We start from the raw sequence: 20,854 nt of genomic DNA on the forward strand, positions 1-20,854 counted from the left end.
AATACTATTTTATATAGCACGTATTATCGGGACAACAATATGACATTTGTATTGTGGGCTCATAAATAAAAGGCATGCCCGCCGTATGTGAATTTCAGCCAAGTGTTTATAAATATTCATAAATTTAAAAATTCATAAATATTTATAAATAGAATATTTTCATACTTAGAGCATAGAAAACCTGTCTAAGACCTTCTAAATACAGATTTTTTTTACATTATTAGAGCCCACTAGACATTAAATAACACTCCTATAGTCACCTTTACACAGATATTACTCAATATAGAAGACATAATTACAGTAAGTAAGCCATTTGGGACATAAATAAGACTCGTCTTTTGAATGTCTTATATTTGTATTTTAGTTTATTTAGCCATTTTTATGCATGAAAATGCTTAATTTAGGTAAAAACTATGTAACATTTGCTTAAATATGTATTTTTGACAAATAATAGGCCCCACTCAGCTACAAAACAGCATGATTATTAATTAGGGGTGTCACAAGATCTCAAGATTAAAACATGACAAGTCATGTCTCATGGGCACTCGGCCTGGGGATGATAGTAAATAAATAAATTAATCACATAATAAATGAACATGAACTCCATAATTTTGCCGGCCTCAATATACTACAATGTGCATGCGTGTCTGTCTCCCTCGTCCCTTGCCTCCAAACAGGCAGGAAGCGGGTTCACTATGTGCAGTGGTTTTACCACCCTGGTGCGGTTGTTCCATGAAAAGGAGTGAGCGCTTTTGTCAGTCAAACAGTGTCTTTGTGGCGGTGGGTGGAGGCGGGGCCGCTGGCATACACACAGAGCGCAGAAGAGTGTAACATAGTAGAAATTAAATTCGTCGACTTCAATATATTGTTATTTATTTTTTAGATTTTGTCATTGTGCTTTTCTTAAAAGTAATAAACTCTTGTCTCCTCGACCCAATCTTGTGTATCGTCTCGTCTTGTGACACGCCCTATTAATAATGAATATATACAGAGAGAGTGAAGCCAGGAAATTCGAAGCGCAAAGTGGCGAGGGATTACTGCACACATTTATTGGAGCTTATTATATTACCAGTAGTCTAAATCAGTGTATTGTTCTGCACTAACATAAAATGGCACGCATCCCTGACACACATAAACTCAATAAGTGAGAATGAAGTGACTAAAATAGTACAAATAGCACTCTATATAGGTGAGTTTTAGACACATTTTAAATCGTTTCAAAGCCAAGTTTGTGTTAAAGTGGCTTGACGTGACAACTAAAAGATTTCACCCGTAGACTTAAATAATGAAGACACTCATTTTTTAGATTGTCCTTCTGCGTCACCCTATCAATAACCATCTGAATTGAAAATGGCTTTGCTTGTGTGTCGGTATGTGTGTGTCGGTATCACAATTTAATATCACAGCTCAGTGGCCAAAACCCAATTGAGCAAAACAACAAAAACAAGAGGAGAATGAGACAGAAAAGATTAATGATCAGAGGAAGAACAAGCAAGGGGAATAAAAAGCCTAATGGCAGGTAGAGAAGGATGAATGACTCAGGGGTTTATTTCTGTTCTCGGCTGCAGACACGGACTGGCTTTGTTCCTCTGAGTCCGACCCACTAGAGCCGGGGTGGCCAACTTTTTCAATATACTGAAAAATGAAAGGGCGACTTTGATATTTTGTAAATAAAACACATGTAGATATGTTAAGAAGTTAAATACATTTAAAGAAACAACTGCATCTCAGCTTTGTGATATTGGTGAAAAAGCGTATTATTAGCACAAACTTTGTTCTTTGGTCTTTTTTCCTTTTTTTTTTCTCCTTTCCAAATATTTCAACTTTCTTCTTCAACAGGCTTTGTAAATTTCCTTTTGTAATATTTTGACTTTATTTCCATAATATTATAACTTTTCCCCAACCTAATTTTCCAGAAATGTAAACTTGATTTTCTTTTGTTATTATTATTTATTATTTTCTCATATTATGACTTAAAAAAAACATATGTTTCCTTAAATATTTACAAATCCAATCTCCATAGGATAGAATATATTACTTAGAAGATGATAATAGTAGGAGAACAAACAGAGCTGCTTGAAAGACAGCTGGATAGATACTTCATTTATCTCCAAGACAAATTCACGTTTCCAGCAGATCTGCAAAAGTGTCCTAAACGTAATCCCTTTAAAACAAAGCAAAATAGGAGCGTTAAGAAAGATGAGAAAACAGAGCAAGAATAAAGAAATAAATATGTAACAGATCACTTCAATTTCAGTAATACATAATAAATAATGACAATACAAAATAATACACACATCATAATAATAATGCATAATAAGTACATTTTTTGAAAGGCAGCCACTGTGGCGGCACCAGTTAAAAAAAGAAAGAAAAAACAACGAAACAGACAGTTGGACAATACCGGCCTACTGGATATCGGCAAAGAAGCCAATATCGGACAGCCCTAGCTATATTATTTATTCAGACACAAATACAGTCAGACCTTGGTTTTCGTCGAACTTTGCGTGAAAATTTTGCCTCATTGGTTTTCTTACGAAATTACACGTGACAAAATACCGGTAGTCCGTTTGCCCTGTGCTGTGTCGTTCCGCAAAATCGAGTCCCCAAGCAAAGCACCCTACGTGTTGGTCACTCACTGTCCGTGCATTTTTTATTGAGTGGGACTGCAAAATCATCCACCATGGGGGCAAAAAAAAAAAAATCTGCTGGTGCCAGCAATTTGATAAAACAGGAGAAACTACTATTAAAATCCATCTCACCAAGATGTACGGCAAGGCCACATCAACAATAAGTTCCATCCATTCAACATTTATAATTATTTCTCAATGTAAAACTATAATTATTCTATGTGTTAATATTTTTGGGTGTCTGGGACAGATTCATTGGATTTACATGAATTCCTAGGGACGTTTTGAAATGTCATCTAGGTGATTTCAGGTTGATGCTATGTACTGTACGCCGCTTGACGCACTGCCGCACATTGTTAACGATTAGGAAACAGAAGGTGAGATTGGCGGACATGCTTGGCTGAACGAGAAAGGAAGTGAGAGCAGATTGAGGGAGGAAGTGGAGGGAAAGACGAGCAGGGTGACCTTCATGCATCTTGAATTGTGCTGGCGTAGGGTAAAAGTTGTAAAAATAACTTGGTTGTCAGTACGTCTCACCGCGTTCTATCTCCACATCGACAGTACGCGCCTTTACCACCAACTATCTTTTCTCACTCCTCTTTCCTTTTTACAGGGAACAAGAGCATAATCTCTTAATCGCTCTGGGCCTTAATTACACTGGATAAAGAAAACAGATGAGTGCAAGGGTCTGTGTGTGTGTGTGTGTGTGTGTGTGTGTGTGTGTTTATAGGTCAGAGTGTGTCTGTTGATCTGCGGGGTGATTGTTATGATGACTGATGCGTAATGACTGTTAACGCCTCTTAATATGACAGAAAGTGGCTTGCAGAAAATGAGTATTATACTACCTAGGATGACATGCAACGCCATTTAATGCAATGATTCATCCCCCCCCCACCCCCCCACCCCCACAGACATGTATGTAAAACATGCTGTCTTTTATTCAAGTGAAACTTGACACTGTGAAAAGAGGTACTCATTTAACAAAATGTTTATTATGGCGCTTGTAGTTTGCATCATACAAAGAATTGTATTTCGTAATTTTGTAATTGTGTTTCTGCCAGCTGATATCCTAATACATTAAATCAGGGGTGCCCAAAGTGGGTCTCGGAGGCCATTTGCAGCCCGCGGCTGTTTCTTTATTGGCCCGCAGCACATTCTAAAAAAATAATAAAAAAAAAAATAATAAAATAATAATAAAAATAATATAAAAAATATATAAATAATAAAATAATATATAAATAAATAATAATAAAAAATAAATAATAAAATAATATATAAATAATATATAATAATATATATTATTATATATAATATATAATAATATATTATATTATATTATATTATTATATTATATTATATTATATTATATTATATTATATTATATATATTATATATAATATATAATATATAAATAATAAAAAAATAATTTAACAAGAAAACAAACAAAAAAAAAACCCAAAAAACCAACCATCAAATCAGTAGTAATTTTACAAGAATAAAGCCAACATATTAAGAGAAAAAAGTTGTAATCTAACAAAAAAAGTTATAATTTTACAAGAATAACATCATAATACTGTGAGGAAACATAATTATTAGCATTATGTTATTATTATGTTACAAAAATACAGTCAAAATATATTTGGGGATTAAGTCATAATTACGAGAAGAAAAAAATCCATGAAGAAAGTAGAGTTACCAAGTTGTCAGTTACCAAACCCCACCAGTAGGGTGCAGCAGAGGGCGCCAGACGTCAGACGAGGCCTGATAATAAGTTGCTTATCTCAACTTTGAGTTGCTTTGTGAGGGTTGGTGGAGGAACGGAGTTGAGTCAGAAGGTGCCAGAGGAGACATGATGGGACTGGCAACATGAAGACTTGTTTAAAGAGTCTGGATGGAATTGTATTTGTCTGCAAATTTGTGAAACTATGGTATTGTGTGTCCTCGGCATTGCTCTTCCTGTGATAAGCAGCAGCATGTGGCAACTGCACTGTCTTTAATAAATATGCTTATTTCCAAATCCAAGTACAAAAATGAAAATGTATGCATGCAATGTGGCACAAAAACAGCTTGCCACACTTCAATACTTCCTTCAATAATACAAGGTGATTTCAGCTGTTTTCCGACCATCGACACGTCGGGCATGACGTAAAAGATAGTCCAGGGGTGTCCAAACTTTTTCTACCGAGGCCCACATACTGAAATATGAAAGGATGCAAGCTCCAAAAAATATGACATTATTTCCATAACATTTTGACTTTATTCTCATAACATTGTACATTTTTCCCCAATGTTCGTTTTCCAAAAATGACAGCCTTATTTTGTTTTGCTTGTTTCTCATATTATGACTTTTAAAAAAATATTTTTTCTTTCATATTTCAACTCTAGGTTACTAAAATGGCATTATTTTTTCTCATAATATTAGGAGTGTATTCTTGTAAAATTGCGACTATTTTTCCCGTTACAATGCAACTTTTTTTCTTAATATTTTGACGATATTCTCGTAAAATTATAGCATTTTTTTACAATTTGTTCTGTTTTTTTTTATTTTTTCAACTATTTTAACTTTCTTCTCGTAAATATGACTGTATTCTAATAATATTTTGACTTTACTCTCGTAGCATAACTTTTTCCGCAACCTAAATTGATTTGCTGTTTTTTGTTTGTTTAGTAAAAAACATGTTATTTTTCCTCATAACATTACGTTATTGTCATAAAATTACGACTTCTTCCCCTTCATTTTGACTTTATTCTTGTAAAATTACTGATTTTTCCATTTTTGCCGTTGTTGTTTTTAGTTTTCTTGTTAAATGATATTTTTAGAATGTGCTGCGGACCCATAAAAAACAAATAGCCCCCAGCCTGCACTTTGGACACGCCTGAGCTAGTCAAGCTGACTTTCAGCAACTCTTTCTGACAGGGAGAACATGCAAATGCCACACAGGGAGAGTACAGGCCCAGATTCAAACCCAGAATCAGCTGGCTGTGAGGCAAACGTGCGAACCTTTGGACACAAATCACATAAAAATGAGCATAAAAACCCGAGGCATCAACATAGAGTTTGTTTGCAGATTTGCATATCATGCACTGTCTTGACTACTGCAATTTTCCTGACACACGTCAAGCATGCCATGTGACACAAAACCATCCAGCCACACTTTGATCTACTCAAAGGCTGTCTCCCTTTTGGGAGGCATCGCAGCAAGCAGCATATCATGCATTCTCTTGAATAAATGTTTTTCTTATTATTGCATCTATCAACACATCAAACATGTGACAGATTATCATCCGACTCTTTCCATAGTTGATCACATGATGTCTGCACAGCGCTGCTATTAGACTTTTGCACATTTTCAGTCAAAACCGATCCGGATTTTGAAAAGCTCCACAGGAACGGGAACAACGGTACACAGCATGACAATGCTAGTTGTGATGTGTGTTTCCCAGCTTTCAAACACATTATTTAAGTCAGAAAACTAATGAGAATTTGACTACATTGCGTGAAAAGTAGAGTGAGGTATTAAAATAGGAAGGGGGTGATGTTAAATAGGGTGAGGGAGTCAAGTGGGGCCGAGAGGAGGTATGCTCTAGCTGAATGCCATCCTGTCATTGGGGAATCACTTCTGCTGGTTCATGAAGCTTCACGTCTGAGTAGAGAAGGAATTCAGCTTGAAACAAACTGGCCATCATCACTTGCGCGGTCCCATCAGACCTGCGACCTCAGACTTCACACGCCAGTGTGCGCTCACGCGCGAAAAATCTCTGTAATCTCAGAGGAAGTATTATCTTTTTTCCAAAACAGACTCTTTTAGTCATCATTAAATGTAAACATCACATTCTCCTACTCTGCCAACAGTTTGAGAAATACGGGGGTGTTGTGTTCACTTCCGCTGTACGTTACATGCAGTTATATAACCGGAATTATGATGGTGAGATGTTCAGATTTCTAAAGATAAACCGCTAAGTTACTTAGCAACTGCCAGGGAGCCATACAGGGAGCAGGTAGGAAGCACTGGCAGGGGGAAAATATGGCGGTTTGATTGCAACAATGCTTTTCTGTTTCTAGTCTACGAGTGTTTCTGGAGTTCTTGTTCAGACATAACCGGTACAAGAAAGGATAAACGTATTTCTAGCGAGAAGAGGTGTGAAACGTGTTCTGGAGTCGCGTAGATCTGTACGGGTTGATTTGAGGTAAAAGAAGAGAAGAAAGAATAAAAAAAAAAAAGAAAGTGTTCAGGAGTTGAAGTACTTGAGTGCTAAAGTACCTAAGTGCTAAAGTGCCAGGTGCTCTCGTATCAAAACCTGCTGGTGGTATTGGGTGTTTTGGCATATCTCTTAAACACAAATGTGCGCAGATGTTATTGTAGCGCTGTCCGGGAGCGCTACAAGTACAATAATCCCTCATTTATCGCAGTTAATTGGTTTCAGACCCGACCGCGATAAGTGAATTTCCATGAAGTGGGATTCTTTATTAATAAATTGAATATTTTTGTACTTCTAATTACGGTTTAAACATTATTAGAGCCCTCTAGACATGAAATAACGTCGCCATAGTGACCTTTACACCTGTATTACCCAATATAGTAGACATAGTCAGGTAAAATAAGAAATATAAGACATAAATAAGACATAATATAGACTCACATGTTAGCATTGGGAGAGTTCATTTATTTTTTTTACTTCCAGCTCTGTACAGTACTTCATCTCATCATCATCTCATCAATGTAACATGATTGACTTCCAGTGACCACGGTGGAAATCATCACAACAACCTTTGAATGTGACTTCTGAATGCCCTATATTTGTATTTTAGTTCATTTTTATGCTTGAAAATGCTTAATTTCGGCATAAAACACATAACATTTGCTTAAATATACATATTTATGAGAAATGATAGGCCGGATTCAGCCACGAAACTGCATGATTTATTAATTGATATATTTTGGAAAAGCCGTGATAGAGTGAAGCCGCAAAAATAATGGTACTCTCAAGTGAAGATGCAATTGATTGGAGACGAAAGCTTGCTGTTTACATAAATGAACATCGTATTAATCATCATATTAACAGCTTTTAATGACTCTGACGTAACGTCATCAAAATGTTGGCTGACTTGTTTTTACCAGCCTTTTTCTCCTCTATTACTTATTCATTGTTTGTTTCCGACACAAAAATACCAATTCCAAATTCTAAAAATAAGAAAATACATTTTTTTTTTGTTTACAGCAAATGAAAAACACATCATCATCTATAATAGCATCATAATTTTTTATGAACAAATATGAATAAACATACATAAGAGTAAAATGTGTACAAATAAAGCTTTCCCCACTAACCTTTCCCATAATAAACGCCTGTTGCTGTCCGCAGTTGACTAAATAAATGCCCTCGGCTACTAAAAGAGGAAATACGGTAGTTAAAGGAAGGCAGCAAAATAAAAATTGCAATACTGTACTATAAATGCTGATATATTATGGGAAACCTTAAACCTGAAAGGGATAGTTCGGATTTTTAGTTGTACGACATCCCCATCAGAAGTGTTGTGTATCAACAGTGACTTACCCCCCACTTTATTAGTGATACAAACTGAAAACCTCTAACACGTAAAATCACAAATAAAAACACTCCCCGAAACACACCAGAATTGTATATGAGCAGAACTTCTACTCTGGATCGTCACAGTGAAGGGCTGTTTTCTGAGATGATGGAACCTGATCTGTTTGAATGTTTTTGTTGTAGTTATGGGGACCACGTCCAGCACTTCAAGGTGCTGCAGGATCGCTGCAGTCAGTACTACGTGTGGGACGAGCTCTTCTCCTCCCTGAACGAGCTGGTGGAGTTCTACCATAGCAACAGCATCGCTAAGGAGAGGACCGTCTTTCTGCGAGACCCAGAACACTTTGCAAGAGTGAGCACATGATCCCCCATCCCCCTTTTTTTCACATTCATATAGAATAAATCAACCGTCAATATCCGTGAGAACTTTCTTTATGCTGTGCTGGTTCTACAGTGACTCAGTTTTTCTGGGTATTCATTTCATTCATTGAAACATTTTGTATTTTTATTACGATATTTTCTATGTCCTTCAAGTGTTCTGTGTATAGTGTGAGTGACTTAGGAGTTAATTTAGGTATAATTTAGGCATAAAGTCCAACTTACACTAAAACTCGATTTACATCACAGTCGGGGAACGGGTCCCGTTCGTAACAGAAGGATGTTCCTGTATGCTTACGACTGTGGTTGTTACTTGCAGTTGTCTAGACGTGCACTGCATCATACTTACAAATACACTTCTGATCAAAATTTTAAAACCAGTTGAAAAATTGCAAGAATGTACGTTTTGCATTGTTGGATCTCAAGGAGGTTCTAAGTAGAGGTTCAAAATGCAAAATGAAGAAATGGGAGTGAGGCAAAAAAACATGTTGAGTAGACAATTTATTGCCAACAAGCATTAAAGTGAAATAAGCTGTTCATCAGCTGATCAAAAGTTGAGGACCACAGACGATTTTTGTTGGGATTGTTGAGCTGCATAAGCAGGGCCTCTCGCAGGACGCTAAGGTTGCCGAGGTTGGACGCAGTAAGACAGTCATTTGAAACTTCTTAAAAAATCCTGAGGGTTAAGGAACAAAGAAGTCAAGTGGTAGACCCCCAAAAAATGTCATTGGCTGTCCGTCAAGCCACGGGACAATCCTCGGGTACTGGTGCCAAGTTAAGTCCAATAATCATCAAATGACATCTGAGGGAGAAGGGTTTTAAGAACAAAAAACATCTTCAAAGGCCTCGTTTCCTTCAACGCTACAAAACTGGCCGTTTGGAATTTGCATGAGAGCACCAAACATGGGACATTGAAAGGTGGAAGAAAGTTTTATTCTCTGATGAGAAAAAAATGAAACCTTGAGAGGCCAATGTTGCTGGTATGACAAGGAGATCCCATCTGAGATGTTTTCCACACGGCACAGTGGGGCGGGCTCCATCATGATCTGGGGTGCTTTTTCCTTCAATGGAACAGTGGCTCTTCAGGTTGTGCATGGGCGTCAAATGGCGGATGGCTGTGTGGAGATGTTGCAGGGGGCATCCTTCGTGACTGAAGGACCTCATCTGTGTGGTAACGACTGACTTTTTCAAAAGGATAATGCTGCAGTCCATAATGCCCTCCTGACAAAGGACTTCTTCCAGAGGAAAATCCTTACACTTTTGGACCATCCCGCATGTTCCCCTGATCTAAATCCAATTGGGAACGTTTGGGGATGGATTGCAAGGGAAATTTGCAAAAATGGACATCAGCTCCAGACAGTGGATGCCCTTTGTGAAGTCATCTTCACCACCTAATACTGGCATCAAGCATGTCCAAACCAATTTTTGAAGTGATTAACAAGAATGGTGCAGCTACTCATTACTGACTCCTTTCTGGAAAATTTCTATTTTAGGAGGGGGTTGGGTTTTTTTGAGCTATGGTCTTAAAATTTTGATCAGCTGATGAACAACCTATTTCAGTTTAATGCCTGTTGCAATAAATTGCTTACTCCAGTTTTTTTTTGTCTCACTCCCATTTCTTGTTTTTGCATTTTCCACAACCTACGTAGAACCTCCTTAAGATCCAACAGTGCAAGATGTAAATTCTTGCAATTTTTCAACTGGTCTAAAAATGTTGATGAAGAGTGCATTTTGGTTACCTTAGTTAGCAATCCCTCTCAATATGTAGAATAATTACAAATAAAACCTCTGTCTCCCTCCCTATCATTTTTGTGTCAATTTATTCAATGTGTTTACCACACCATTGACAAAATATATACAAGGTGTGTCAGAAAAGTTCCAGGACTGGTGTCACTCTCAAATCCCAACTACAAGTGTTCCCCTTTGAAGTAATCCCGCTGAACTTTAACGCACTTTCCTAGGCTTCTCTGCCACGCCTTCTTAAACTTGGATGCTCAGGGCAATGTGAGCAGGCGCGTTGTCATGGTGAAGCACCACTAGTTGCTCTGCCACCGTGGCAAGAATTCACAGCGGCCGATACCCCTCACATTGAAGAATGCGATCAATATCAACAGTCTTGGAACTTTTTCAACACACATTTTATGGTACCTTTATTTTTCTTCCATCTGCCTGATGTGTTCATATTTCTTTCTCATTGACCCCAAGGCATGATTAGCTTCCATTAGTATGTATTTTCACTGACATTCGTCCTTACCACCTGCTAGTCAATCACTGTAACGTGGAAGTCCCCGTTATGTCACCAACACATCCCAAGATATGAAGTTCCCATGCCGGTGCCCTCATGAGAGATGCTGTTGTTCTTGTGAATCATTATTCAGACGTGTTAAATGTTCCTTTCACTAGGAAGTGCTTCCATCCGCCTTCATTCAGGTTCATTAATGTTCATAGAGTTAATAGCGTTAATTGTAATGGTTATCACGCCAACGAAACAGGAAAGCACAGTGTCCTCTACCTGGGAACTTGGCGATTACTTGTTCATTTAGTTACTTTATTATTTAGAAAGGAACCATCTTTGGTAACTTAAGAAGGTGTAGGACCGTCGTGGGCTTGCTTCAGTCAAGCACAATTGTATTTTTAAATTGAATGTATTATCAATTTTAATGGATTCAATAAAAAAATTACTTCCAATTATTTAACATTTCTAAAATAATAATAATATAAATATCTAATCATTTGTATCTTTAAAAAATTAAACTTACATACATATTATGTTGTATACAGTGGAACCTCGGCTAGCCCGGATAACATGTTTTTTGGTTAATGTTTAAAGTCGAATCCAAAATTTTGCCTCTGTTTGTGTACACTTTCCTGTTAGCGTACAATATGGCGCGTATCTCGTCATGTCATTCGTGTAATTCATGTATTTTCAGTGAAGGTAGAAGTAACCGTAGCTGTTCACTTATCTCTTTTCATTCATCATTTATATGCATTACGGATTGTTTTCTGCATGTAAAACTATAGTTTCAAAACTATAAAAATGACTTTTGTGTTAACATTTATGGCTCTGGAATGGATTAATTGGATTTACATTATTTCTTATGGGAAAAATTGATCGAATAGAGTATGATTGTATTTTATATAGTGTTTTTTTAGCCTTTAACAGACTCATATTATCTGTACTGCAGAAAGCCACAAAAGTTAAAAGTCTTTCACGGGTCCAGATTTAAAAATCCAGAACAGTCCCACCCATCAATCATCAGGGAGGATGGGGGGGATGGACAAAGGCTCTGCAGGGTGGAGTTTGTGCGCTGCTCATACGTACAACTATCTGGACTGACGGGTTGGGTTGCTGTGGGAGTGACTTGTCAATCATCCAAATAAGGGAATCACATGCAACAGACACCTGAGACGGGGAAGTACCTTTAACTCCTGTTTAACTCAACTTCAATAGTTCAGTATTGTATTAAAAAATAACATTGAGTGAAATCAATGCTCAGAATAAGCTATGCAAAACACCAAGTCATAATGCAAGGTTAAGACATGTCGAGTGTTCTAATCTTTGTTGCATTATTGTTGATAAAGTTATAGGAAAAAAGGTACGTCACGTATACTTCTGATATCAGATTTTTCTTGGAGCAGTTTCCCTGAGTGCTTTATTTATCCCATCTCGTGTTGTTATAATAAACAAGGTAACCCAGTTTCCTAGACACAATAATCAAAATGTCAATTTCTATTGATAGAAATTGATATGACTATTCATGTTAACGCTTCAAGTCAAGTTTTACGGAATATGACAAGTAAAGGTCATGTAAGTCATAAGCAATGCATCTCAACATTGCTCACTCACATTGCATCCGCATAACATTCTTTTTTTTTCCTTAAAGGAGGTGCCTCATAGCATCTTTGGTGGCATGACAATACTTAAATATTCATGCAGCAAAAAAAAAAAAAATACAGGTTGTCCCATATTTTCTTGCACTTTACTTTCTTGATGATATGGACGACCGAGCAGCATTTACTGCTCGACACGCGGATCTGTCCACATAATCACACGTCAGTATGGAATCAGTGCTACGCGACACTCTCTTACACTCACTTAAATAATTAATCTCCGGTGTACTTTCACAGTTTATCTATAATGTGTGTTTATGGGCAAACAATGTACTGTATCTATATGTGTCTATGCATGTTTGCACTCGCTGCAACGGCTGTGAGACCCTGTTGATGTACATTTGACTTGTTTTATGTTTTATTCACGATTATACATTATTATTACCGCGGAAATTCACTTGTCAAGGTCGGGTCTGGCGCCAATTAACTGCGATAAACGAGCGATTACTCTGCGTACGCCCTGTGACAACAGGCATGCCGTTGAGGGGGGCGTGTCAAAGGTGCTGTGTTTCCCTGCAAAACTATGTAGCCTTACAAGGAATATGCCTCCCCTCATCAGATCATGATGGTTTATAAACAGCTTCATGTCTGTGGCCGTGGTGTACTTATTTTAATGAGGGGCTAAAGGGGTTCATTATACTGTAATTAAACCCTTACAATAAAAGCTCTATTAATCGCAAGCCATTGGCCAGCACTGCTCAACTGTGCGCCAAAAAAGATCTCTCATAAAAGGTTGTGTTAAGTATTTTAAAAACCTTTTATTATTTTTGAAAGACTTAATGAGTTTACATTTCTTCAAAGCGCTATCATTTTTTAGTTGGCTAGAGTGTTAGGGTTGGAGAAAGAACAAAAATCTATACGTAATTTAACTTAATGTGCTGCCTTTAAGTTAAAGCAAGATGGTGGTTGTTTTTTTGGCAACACCTAGTGGCCGCAATAATTCATTGAGTTGAGCTTGTGATGCAGTTAGGCACACAAATTGAATGACACAGAGCATACCGGATGCTTTTTGCTATGGAATACTTTGTAATACGCTTCTGCCTGTCTGCCTGAGTTGTGTCTGTAAGTAATGTGCAACTATAATTACATGATACCCGCGTGGATTGAGTGTTGTTTAATTAGAACACTATAATTAGAACACTATAATGTCTAGCTTGGAGAAGGTTCTGGTGTTTAAATAGCTGTTTGATACGTTTGTCCACACCAGGATGCCTCCAGGTGTGCTGTCGTGTATTAAGTGTCTGTAGCTTTAGCTTGTCTCCTTGTTGGTGTAAACATCGTCCCCTCCCTCTGGCTTTGTCTTCCTTCTTTGTGAATTTAATGTTGTTTGGCACGCCTCCATGACACCCCTAAAAAAAGGCTCGTTCCAATACCAGTAAATGTGACCCACAGTCCAGTATGACTCATATATTTTTATATATTTCTTCTATTTTTTTTCCTCTTCATGACGTATGTTTTGACTGATGCCACTTATTCTCCGGAGCGACTTATAGTCGGCACAATATGGCACGTCTTGAAACAAGCATTGTCAAACACTTCACACAAAGATACTAGTGTGTACACAACATGAGACGTGTCCTGGCGGGTCCGCCAATATTACAAACCACCTAAGTCGGTTCATCCATTATTATAAACCAGTGTACCATCAGTGACTTGTCTGTTAGGGTCCAATGACTGCATATTGTTACTTTAAATCAGTATGATGTTGAGCTGAACTGTATTGACTTAACCAATACTTTCAATTAGACAATTTACGCTGTGTTGTATCTGCCTCACACCCATGTGAATATTAATTTTCAGTAACCAACAGGCCTCCAATTTTAGGTCTGCACCATATTGCCTTAAAAAAGTCTGTAAGTCTGGTATGACTGTCGAGAATCTCGCAATGCTTTTTGTGCCATCGTCTTTCCAAACTAATTCCACATCAGCTCATTACACAGCCCAAGATCACGTCTTATCTCCCCATGGCAGGGTGAGAAATAATTCTCACGCAACCTCCCCCCTCACATACATATAATATCCTCACAACTGTAAGATTGGGGGGGGCATGAACAAATGCATCAGTGGACAAAGCCTCAGCTATCAGTTGATACAATTGTTGCTCCTTACTGGTTGGGAAATGAAAGGGATGCAAACCCTTATTTGTGGTATCGGATGTATGTAGCATGTTACAGAAAGGTACCAGGTTTGGCTGCTCTGACCAACGTTTCTAGATGTCGATTCTGTGTTCTAGATCAGTGGTTCTCAACTGGTTTGGCTGCGGGACCCACCATCACCCCAAAATGCGGACACTTTTCAACTGAAATTTCCCAAATATCCTATATTTAATGAAAAACCAGTGCAGTTTGAATTTTCTTGCCGATCCAATCCGATCCGTTACCGATCCTTTTTTTTTTTTTATAATAAGCTTTTGTTACAAACATGAATTTGTGAAATTGAACATGGTGAACCAAAGTAACCAAAGCAACCAAAGTATTGCTGAATATACCTTTTTATTACACAGCATGACCAACAAACTTCTGTGAGTTTGTACCCACACAGGATGTGCTGTTATTTTGAAGGCTGGAAGTGTTTTTGTGTGTGTTGAGGTCACTTGAGGGGGGCGAGCGGAGAGACGAGGAGGCTATGAATAAAGCGCCTCCTGCAGCTCCGCCTCCTGTCCTTTTGTTCACTCACCCACCAGTTGAGAATCACTGTTCTAGATCATGATCAAAGTTGCCTGTCAAGTTGTTCTACACCAAACTCATCCAAGGCATGCTTGGACCTTGCTTTGCACACTGGGGAATAGAACCAGGCGTTCCCCAAACCTTTCCCACAATGCTGTGACCAGGGGTGGACTTACCATTAAGCAAACACAGGCCGAGATTTCCCGTTTTAGTCTCTTTGTAGTCTTAATTCACACGTTTAAAACTATCAAACTATCAAACTATAAAATCAAACTATAAAAATCAAAATGCGTAATCTGTCATAAGCGTTTCAACCGCTGCTCCTCCCTTCTCATGCAGTGGACTATTCCATGTTACTGCGCATGTGCAAATTGATTCCGGAAGACAGGAGCGAAACAAACCTTTTCACGCGGAGTGGCACGAGTTTGACACCCCTGCAGTAGATGAAGCTGAGAGTGACGCTTTTTATCACAAAGATGTGGTTATTAAAGCAGCAAACTAAAGGTGGCTTCATGTTCTTATCAATTACAGTAAAAGCGTTGAGATGATGCACTTGTTAGGTAAGAATAATCCCCCAGGAGGATTTTAAGGACTTTATCTAGTTCAGGAAATAGAAGAAATTTGTGACAGATAACTAACAGATTTCAAAAGCAGGAAAAAAGTGGCCTAAATTACGTGCTCATATTTAGTACAATTTTTACAAAAATGATGTGGAGGCCCCCAAAAGCCTCTGGTTGTGAGCATAGAATTGTGTCAAATGTCTTGGAACTATGAAAAGTTAAGGGGACGAGCCAAACCTCTGACCACTGAGGAAGTTTCTTCATAGTATATTTTGAATTTATTTGTACTTTGCCTGTATACACTAACTATTTCCATTGGCGGTACCAACATAGTACAGTTGTGGTATTTTTTCCTGGCTCTAAACCCCCTCTTACTTCACATCTACTTTCCTCAGCAGGAGGGCAATTGACAGCAGAAAAGGTCATTGGAGTTCAAGATGCTCGACTTAAATTATTAAAATAGTCACTTTTCTTCTGCTAAGCGCTTTTACTCAGCGATCAGAGGAGAGAAAAAAGCTCGACTTTTTGTGCACTTTAAGGCAAACACAGTGGAACAGCAAGCAAGGAGGCGCGCGGTGGTATTTTTAGTGTACAGGTGTGTGATCTTATCTCAGCATCACACAATTCTTTTGTACTGGCTCACTGTAAATTCTCTCTCTGTTTAGTCGCTTATTCCGCGCAGGCTGCGCCGCGCTGATAAAAGCTATGTGCTGTCAAGTAAAGAACAAAGCGTATGCACCTGATTTTAATCCTTTCAGACGTTTTATTTTCCCCCAAGAAACCGTCCACAAAGACCAGCAAGACACATTCTTCCGCCTAAATCTGCTGTTTTAACAAAATGCATTGTATCTCTTCTGTGTATGCATGTTACCTGATGTAAATATGAAACACTGTCACTTTCTGCCATTATGTCTGCCTGCCAACCTCCTCGCCTCGCTTGTCCGCTCATTTATTATTCAGCATGGGATGCAGGACTTAAGCATCAGCTCGCCAAATGTCCTGCAGAAAGAGAAAACAGTCTTGTGTACATTTTGGCCCGTTTTATTTACATTTAAGATTCTGAATCCCCGCATGCATTTGTCAAAAGTGAATGTCACCTGTCCCGTCTACAAACTTCATCGTGCATGACTTGTCTAAACGTGTTATGGTCGCCATTCGGACCGATGCCTAGCTAGAATACAGTCAGTCAGTCCAGAGACTTATTAGTCATCACTGAATATTTGCTTCAATGTCTCATGCTTGTTCTGTCCCTCTGTCCTGATCAGAACTCACTTCTATGTTATTATATCAAATGAGCAGCTATGTGCTGCAAAGGAGAACAATTAAATCTACTTGTACAATTTGAATATATTGCTTTGTTTATTAGATAGCCACAATTACAATTGCATGCACAAACACGCTGGAAGAGCAGCACTTACCTGTATGTTCTGCATCATGACCACGCAGTTAGATTGCACACCTTTGCACATGTTTGAACTTGAAAATGAATGACGATAAATTAAGATGTTTCGAGTTAATTTGTATGGTTTAAATGAAATGTCAACGCACCAGAGAAGCGCTGACATTTTATTGCTTAGACTTCATTCTCGGCATGGACTGGACCACATGATCACATTGTTCACAGTACATTTGCAGCAGTTTTATTTGGAGCATGTTCAAATTGTGTGTTTGTCACACAGCGCCACAATGGTAACGCTTTCTTTCTTAGTTGTGACATTTTTTCCTCATTGACTGAATGTGAGCTTATTATTTGAACCCGATGGTCCTACTGAACAACCTTTACGGTACATGCAGTGTCTCACAAAAGTGATTACAGTGGTACCTCGGTTAACGTCTGCCCCGGTTAGCGCCTTTTTCTGTTAACATCCAAAATGTTTGCTAAAATTTTGCCTTGGCTTGCATTCGCCTGCTTCTTTAGTGTCCAAAATACCATCCAATTTGTTTACGCCGCCATCTTGGATCACACCCCAAGACAAAATCTTAGCGATAAGCGATACTTGCACGTGATCGCGCAATGCATTGTGGGCCGCGGGCGCCATTTAAGGATAACAGCATTTGTTCATATCAGTGTTGTAGGGGGATGACTTGTAGTTTGTTCACACCAGAAACGCGTCTGTGTTGACGACCACCTGTCCGTTTGTGCTGTGTTGGCAAATAAAGAGCGCTTCTTCAAAGCAAGCTGAAGGTGCCTCTGACCATCTCGTGTGTGACTCAAGCTTGCTACAAAATACTAACAAACCTCCTTGGTCTTCTACCACAGCACCACCAAATGGTATTAACTGATGACACCCCCGTTGCACAAAAAAAAAGGTGCAAGCTTATTTTCGTATGATTTCTCTCATCTAAAAGCATGCATTTATACTTTGCAGAGACCTTATAATTGGAACACAGTTGTTTTAATGGACTTTTAATGATCAGTGTACAATCTCAATGGGTGTGTGGAGATAATAAAATGGAACTAAACCCCCCAATTTTTAGAGTGTATAATTACTGACGTTTGCTTCTTTCTCCTTTCCGCCCCCTCCCCTTGGTTACTTCCTGCTCCGTCTTTCTCGTGTTCTTTGGCAGCGTCCTCACCACGCCCACGCTCTCTTCGACTTCAACCCTCACCACCCCTCTCAGCTACGTTTCCTGCGGGGTGACGTCATCGAGCTCATTGACTGCTCCGACTCACTGCGCTGGAGGGGCCGTTGCCATGGACACGTGGGCTACTTCCCGCCGGAGTATGTCCAGCCTGTTTACCACTGCCAGTGAACCCACACTCATCAGCGGGCCCCTTCCTCCCACCGCGCCTCCGCTCTTGGCTACCAAGTCATCTCTGGAACAGATGGCTGACATGCCGATTGACGTGCGATGCAATCACTAACAAACATGCTGTACTTCTTCCTGTTTACCACTTCCTGAGAGAAACCTCTGACAGGCCACTCCATCCCACATCCTTTAAACATGTAGAAATATTACAGGTGGAAAAATACTGATCAACGTCGGTACAGACTCAAGAAAATGATGATGCAACACACACAACCTACGGATGAATCAACCCACCCCCTCGCAAATTCGCTGTGCCAAGTTGACAGACACAAGTGGCATTGTGTCGTGAATATTTGGACCAGGCGGCCTGAAAATAGACTGACACAGCAGATTCATCCCTGTGGACTACAATGTGGGTTTCTGTGTATATTTAGCGTGCACTAATGAGAATTTGTATGCTTGCATCTGTGTGGAAGTGTTGAGTGTGATGACATGTAAACAACCCTTTACTCTGTGGACCCATCAAGGGGGCCACTGCCTGTTCTCGCAGATATTTAGCAGGATTTTGTACAAATAGTACTCATGGCTCTAAACATGACAAAATAATGACCACATTTGCAGCACGGCATATCCACCATGGGTGCAGTGGCGCTGAAATTGCTTTAAAAATTTATATCATGCTTCGAGTCATGTACATTTTCTTTCTAAAAAAAACAGTGGAACCTCGGTTGGCGTACACCAGCTAGCGTGTTTTCCGGTTAACATTTAAGTTACACCAAAATTTTGGTTTGCGTGAGCGTACAATATGGCACACGTCTTGTCGTGTTATTAATACACTGCGTGAGTAACTGTGTTCTTAATGTATTTTTATGACAAAATGTCCATGTTAGCAGCCTATTTGCTTGCTAATACATGGAAATAGGAAGCGGAAGTCATCTTTGTCGCCCGTCTATGATGTCATCAGTGGTTGACTATGTAATTCTTTGCTGCTTAAAGCCTATGTCACAACTGGACGTACGCTTTTTTGGCTGTGTGATTTTTGCCGTTCCCCAAATCGCTGTGTTTTTTTTGTTCGTGGAGAACGTAGTTGTGCTGACCATGAAGGAGTAAGGTCTCGACACGCATGGAGGACGTACGAAATATCTGAACGTGTGTTGGCCGCACTAATTACGTATGTGTGATGTACGAATTACGCATGTGGGATGGCGTGCGGGGCGCGACACTCACAGGAGTCCGCAAGTATGAAAAAATTGAAATTTTGCCCAAACCTGACACCAGCAAAACGTACGAAAGACACACGCTGGCCATACGGACGTAGTGTTTCTCACATTCTTTATCAAAATACAGGCTCCTGCAACTTTCTTTGGGTCTATTTTGGTTTATCTTGCAGCTGTGATCAAAAGAAAAGCAGTGGCTTGAGGGAAACACAAAACACACAGAATTCAAGACATACTGTAACTCATGACAAAATAGGAAGGTGGTGACCTTGTTGATCTCGCTGCCACATCGTGTCTTTGGCAACAATCACGTCTTCAATGAAGGTAAAAGTAACCCTTTCATTCATAATTTATATGTATTTATATGCATTTGGAATTGTTTTCTGCATATAAAACTATAGTTCTAAAACTATAAAAACATGTTTTGTGTTAACATTTTTGGCTTTCTAGAATGGATTACTGCAGTTGGATTGATATTATTTCTTGCGGGAAAAATTCATTACATTCATTACAATTCAGTACATTTCGGTTAGAGTCGGACCTTCTTGAACGGATTAATGACGCAAACCAAGGTTCTCACTGTCCTTGCAAGAACACACTGCATTGTGTTTCAGCTAACAGTGGATAGGACACTGGGGGGAAAAAACTCCACTTTGCTTCGCAAATACACAGTTTAAACTGTAAATCAGACATTAAAATCAACAATATTTAAGTGTTTATTTGTATGTAATCTTCTATTTTAAATATAAGAACTAGAAATAGAATATGATTGACTATATAAAGGTGTTTCTGTTGCAATAGTTAGAGGACTCCACAGCTGCAGTATTTAAAGACACCTGTATTTACAAGTCATTGAAATAAAGTGAGCAAGTTTCTGTTTTCACCTGGGGTTTGGACATTACTGCATAAACTAGGAAGGGGATAAAAACAAACAAAACCAACACAGTATCTTCAGATTGTGTGTGTTACACCACGCTCTGCTGGAGTCGGCATTATTGTCTTTAGGAATTATGCAAAACAGACAAACTCATCTGCAGACTTTTACTGACGCACTCAAACAAAGTGGTGAGACATAGAACGCCTGTTTAAGACCTAAAAGCGGATTTTCACATTATTCTTCCTTCTACACATTCTGTCTTCTACACATGAAACAATACCTCTATAGTCACCTTTACACTTGCATTACCCAATATAGTAGACATAATAAGACA

General features: G+C 38.8%; 1 protein-coding gene across 3 annotated transcripts in view; it reads left to right on the forward strand.

Moving 5' to 3' along the window:
* The window catches only part of grapa (GRB2 related adaptor protein a), a 33,657-nt gene extending 13,131 nt beyond the window's left edge, over positions 1-20,526 (forward strand). For all 3 annotated transcript variants that reach the window (XM_054759956.1, XM_054759958.1, XM_054759955.1), the window contains 2 exons: positions 8,364-8,532; positions 18,244-20,526. In XM_054759956.1, the coding sequence (XP_054615931.1) occupies positions 8,364-8,532; positions 18,244-18,429 (355 nt within the window). In that variant the 3' untranslated portion in view covers positions 18,430-20,526. The remainder of the gene's footprint in view (positions 1-8,363; positions 8,533-18,243) is intronic.
* Positions 20,527-20,854: the final 328 nt, after the last annotated feature.

Source organism: Dunckerocampus dactyliophorus, chromosome 18, assembly GCF_027744805.1.
Source record: "Dunckerocampus dactyliophorus isolate RoL2022-P2 chromosome 18, RoL_Ddac_1.1, whole genome shotgun sequence".
NCBI lineage: Eukaryota > Metazoa > Chordata > Actinopteri > Syngnathiformes > Syngnathidae > Dunckerocampus > Dunckerocampus dactyliophorus.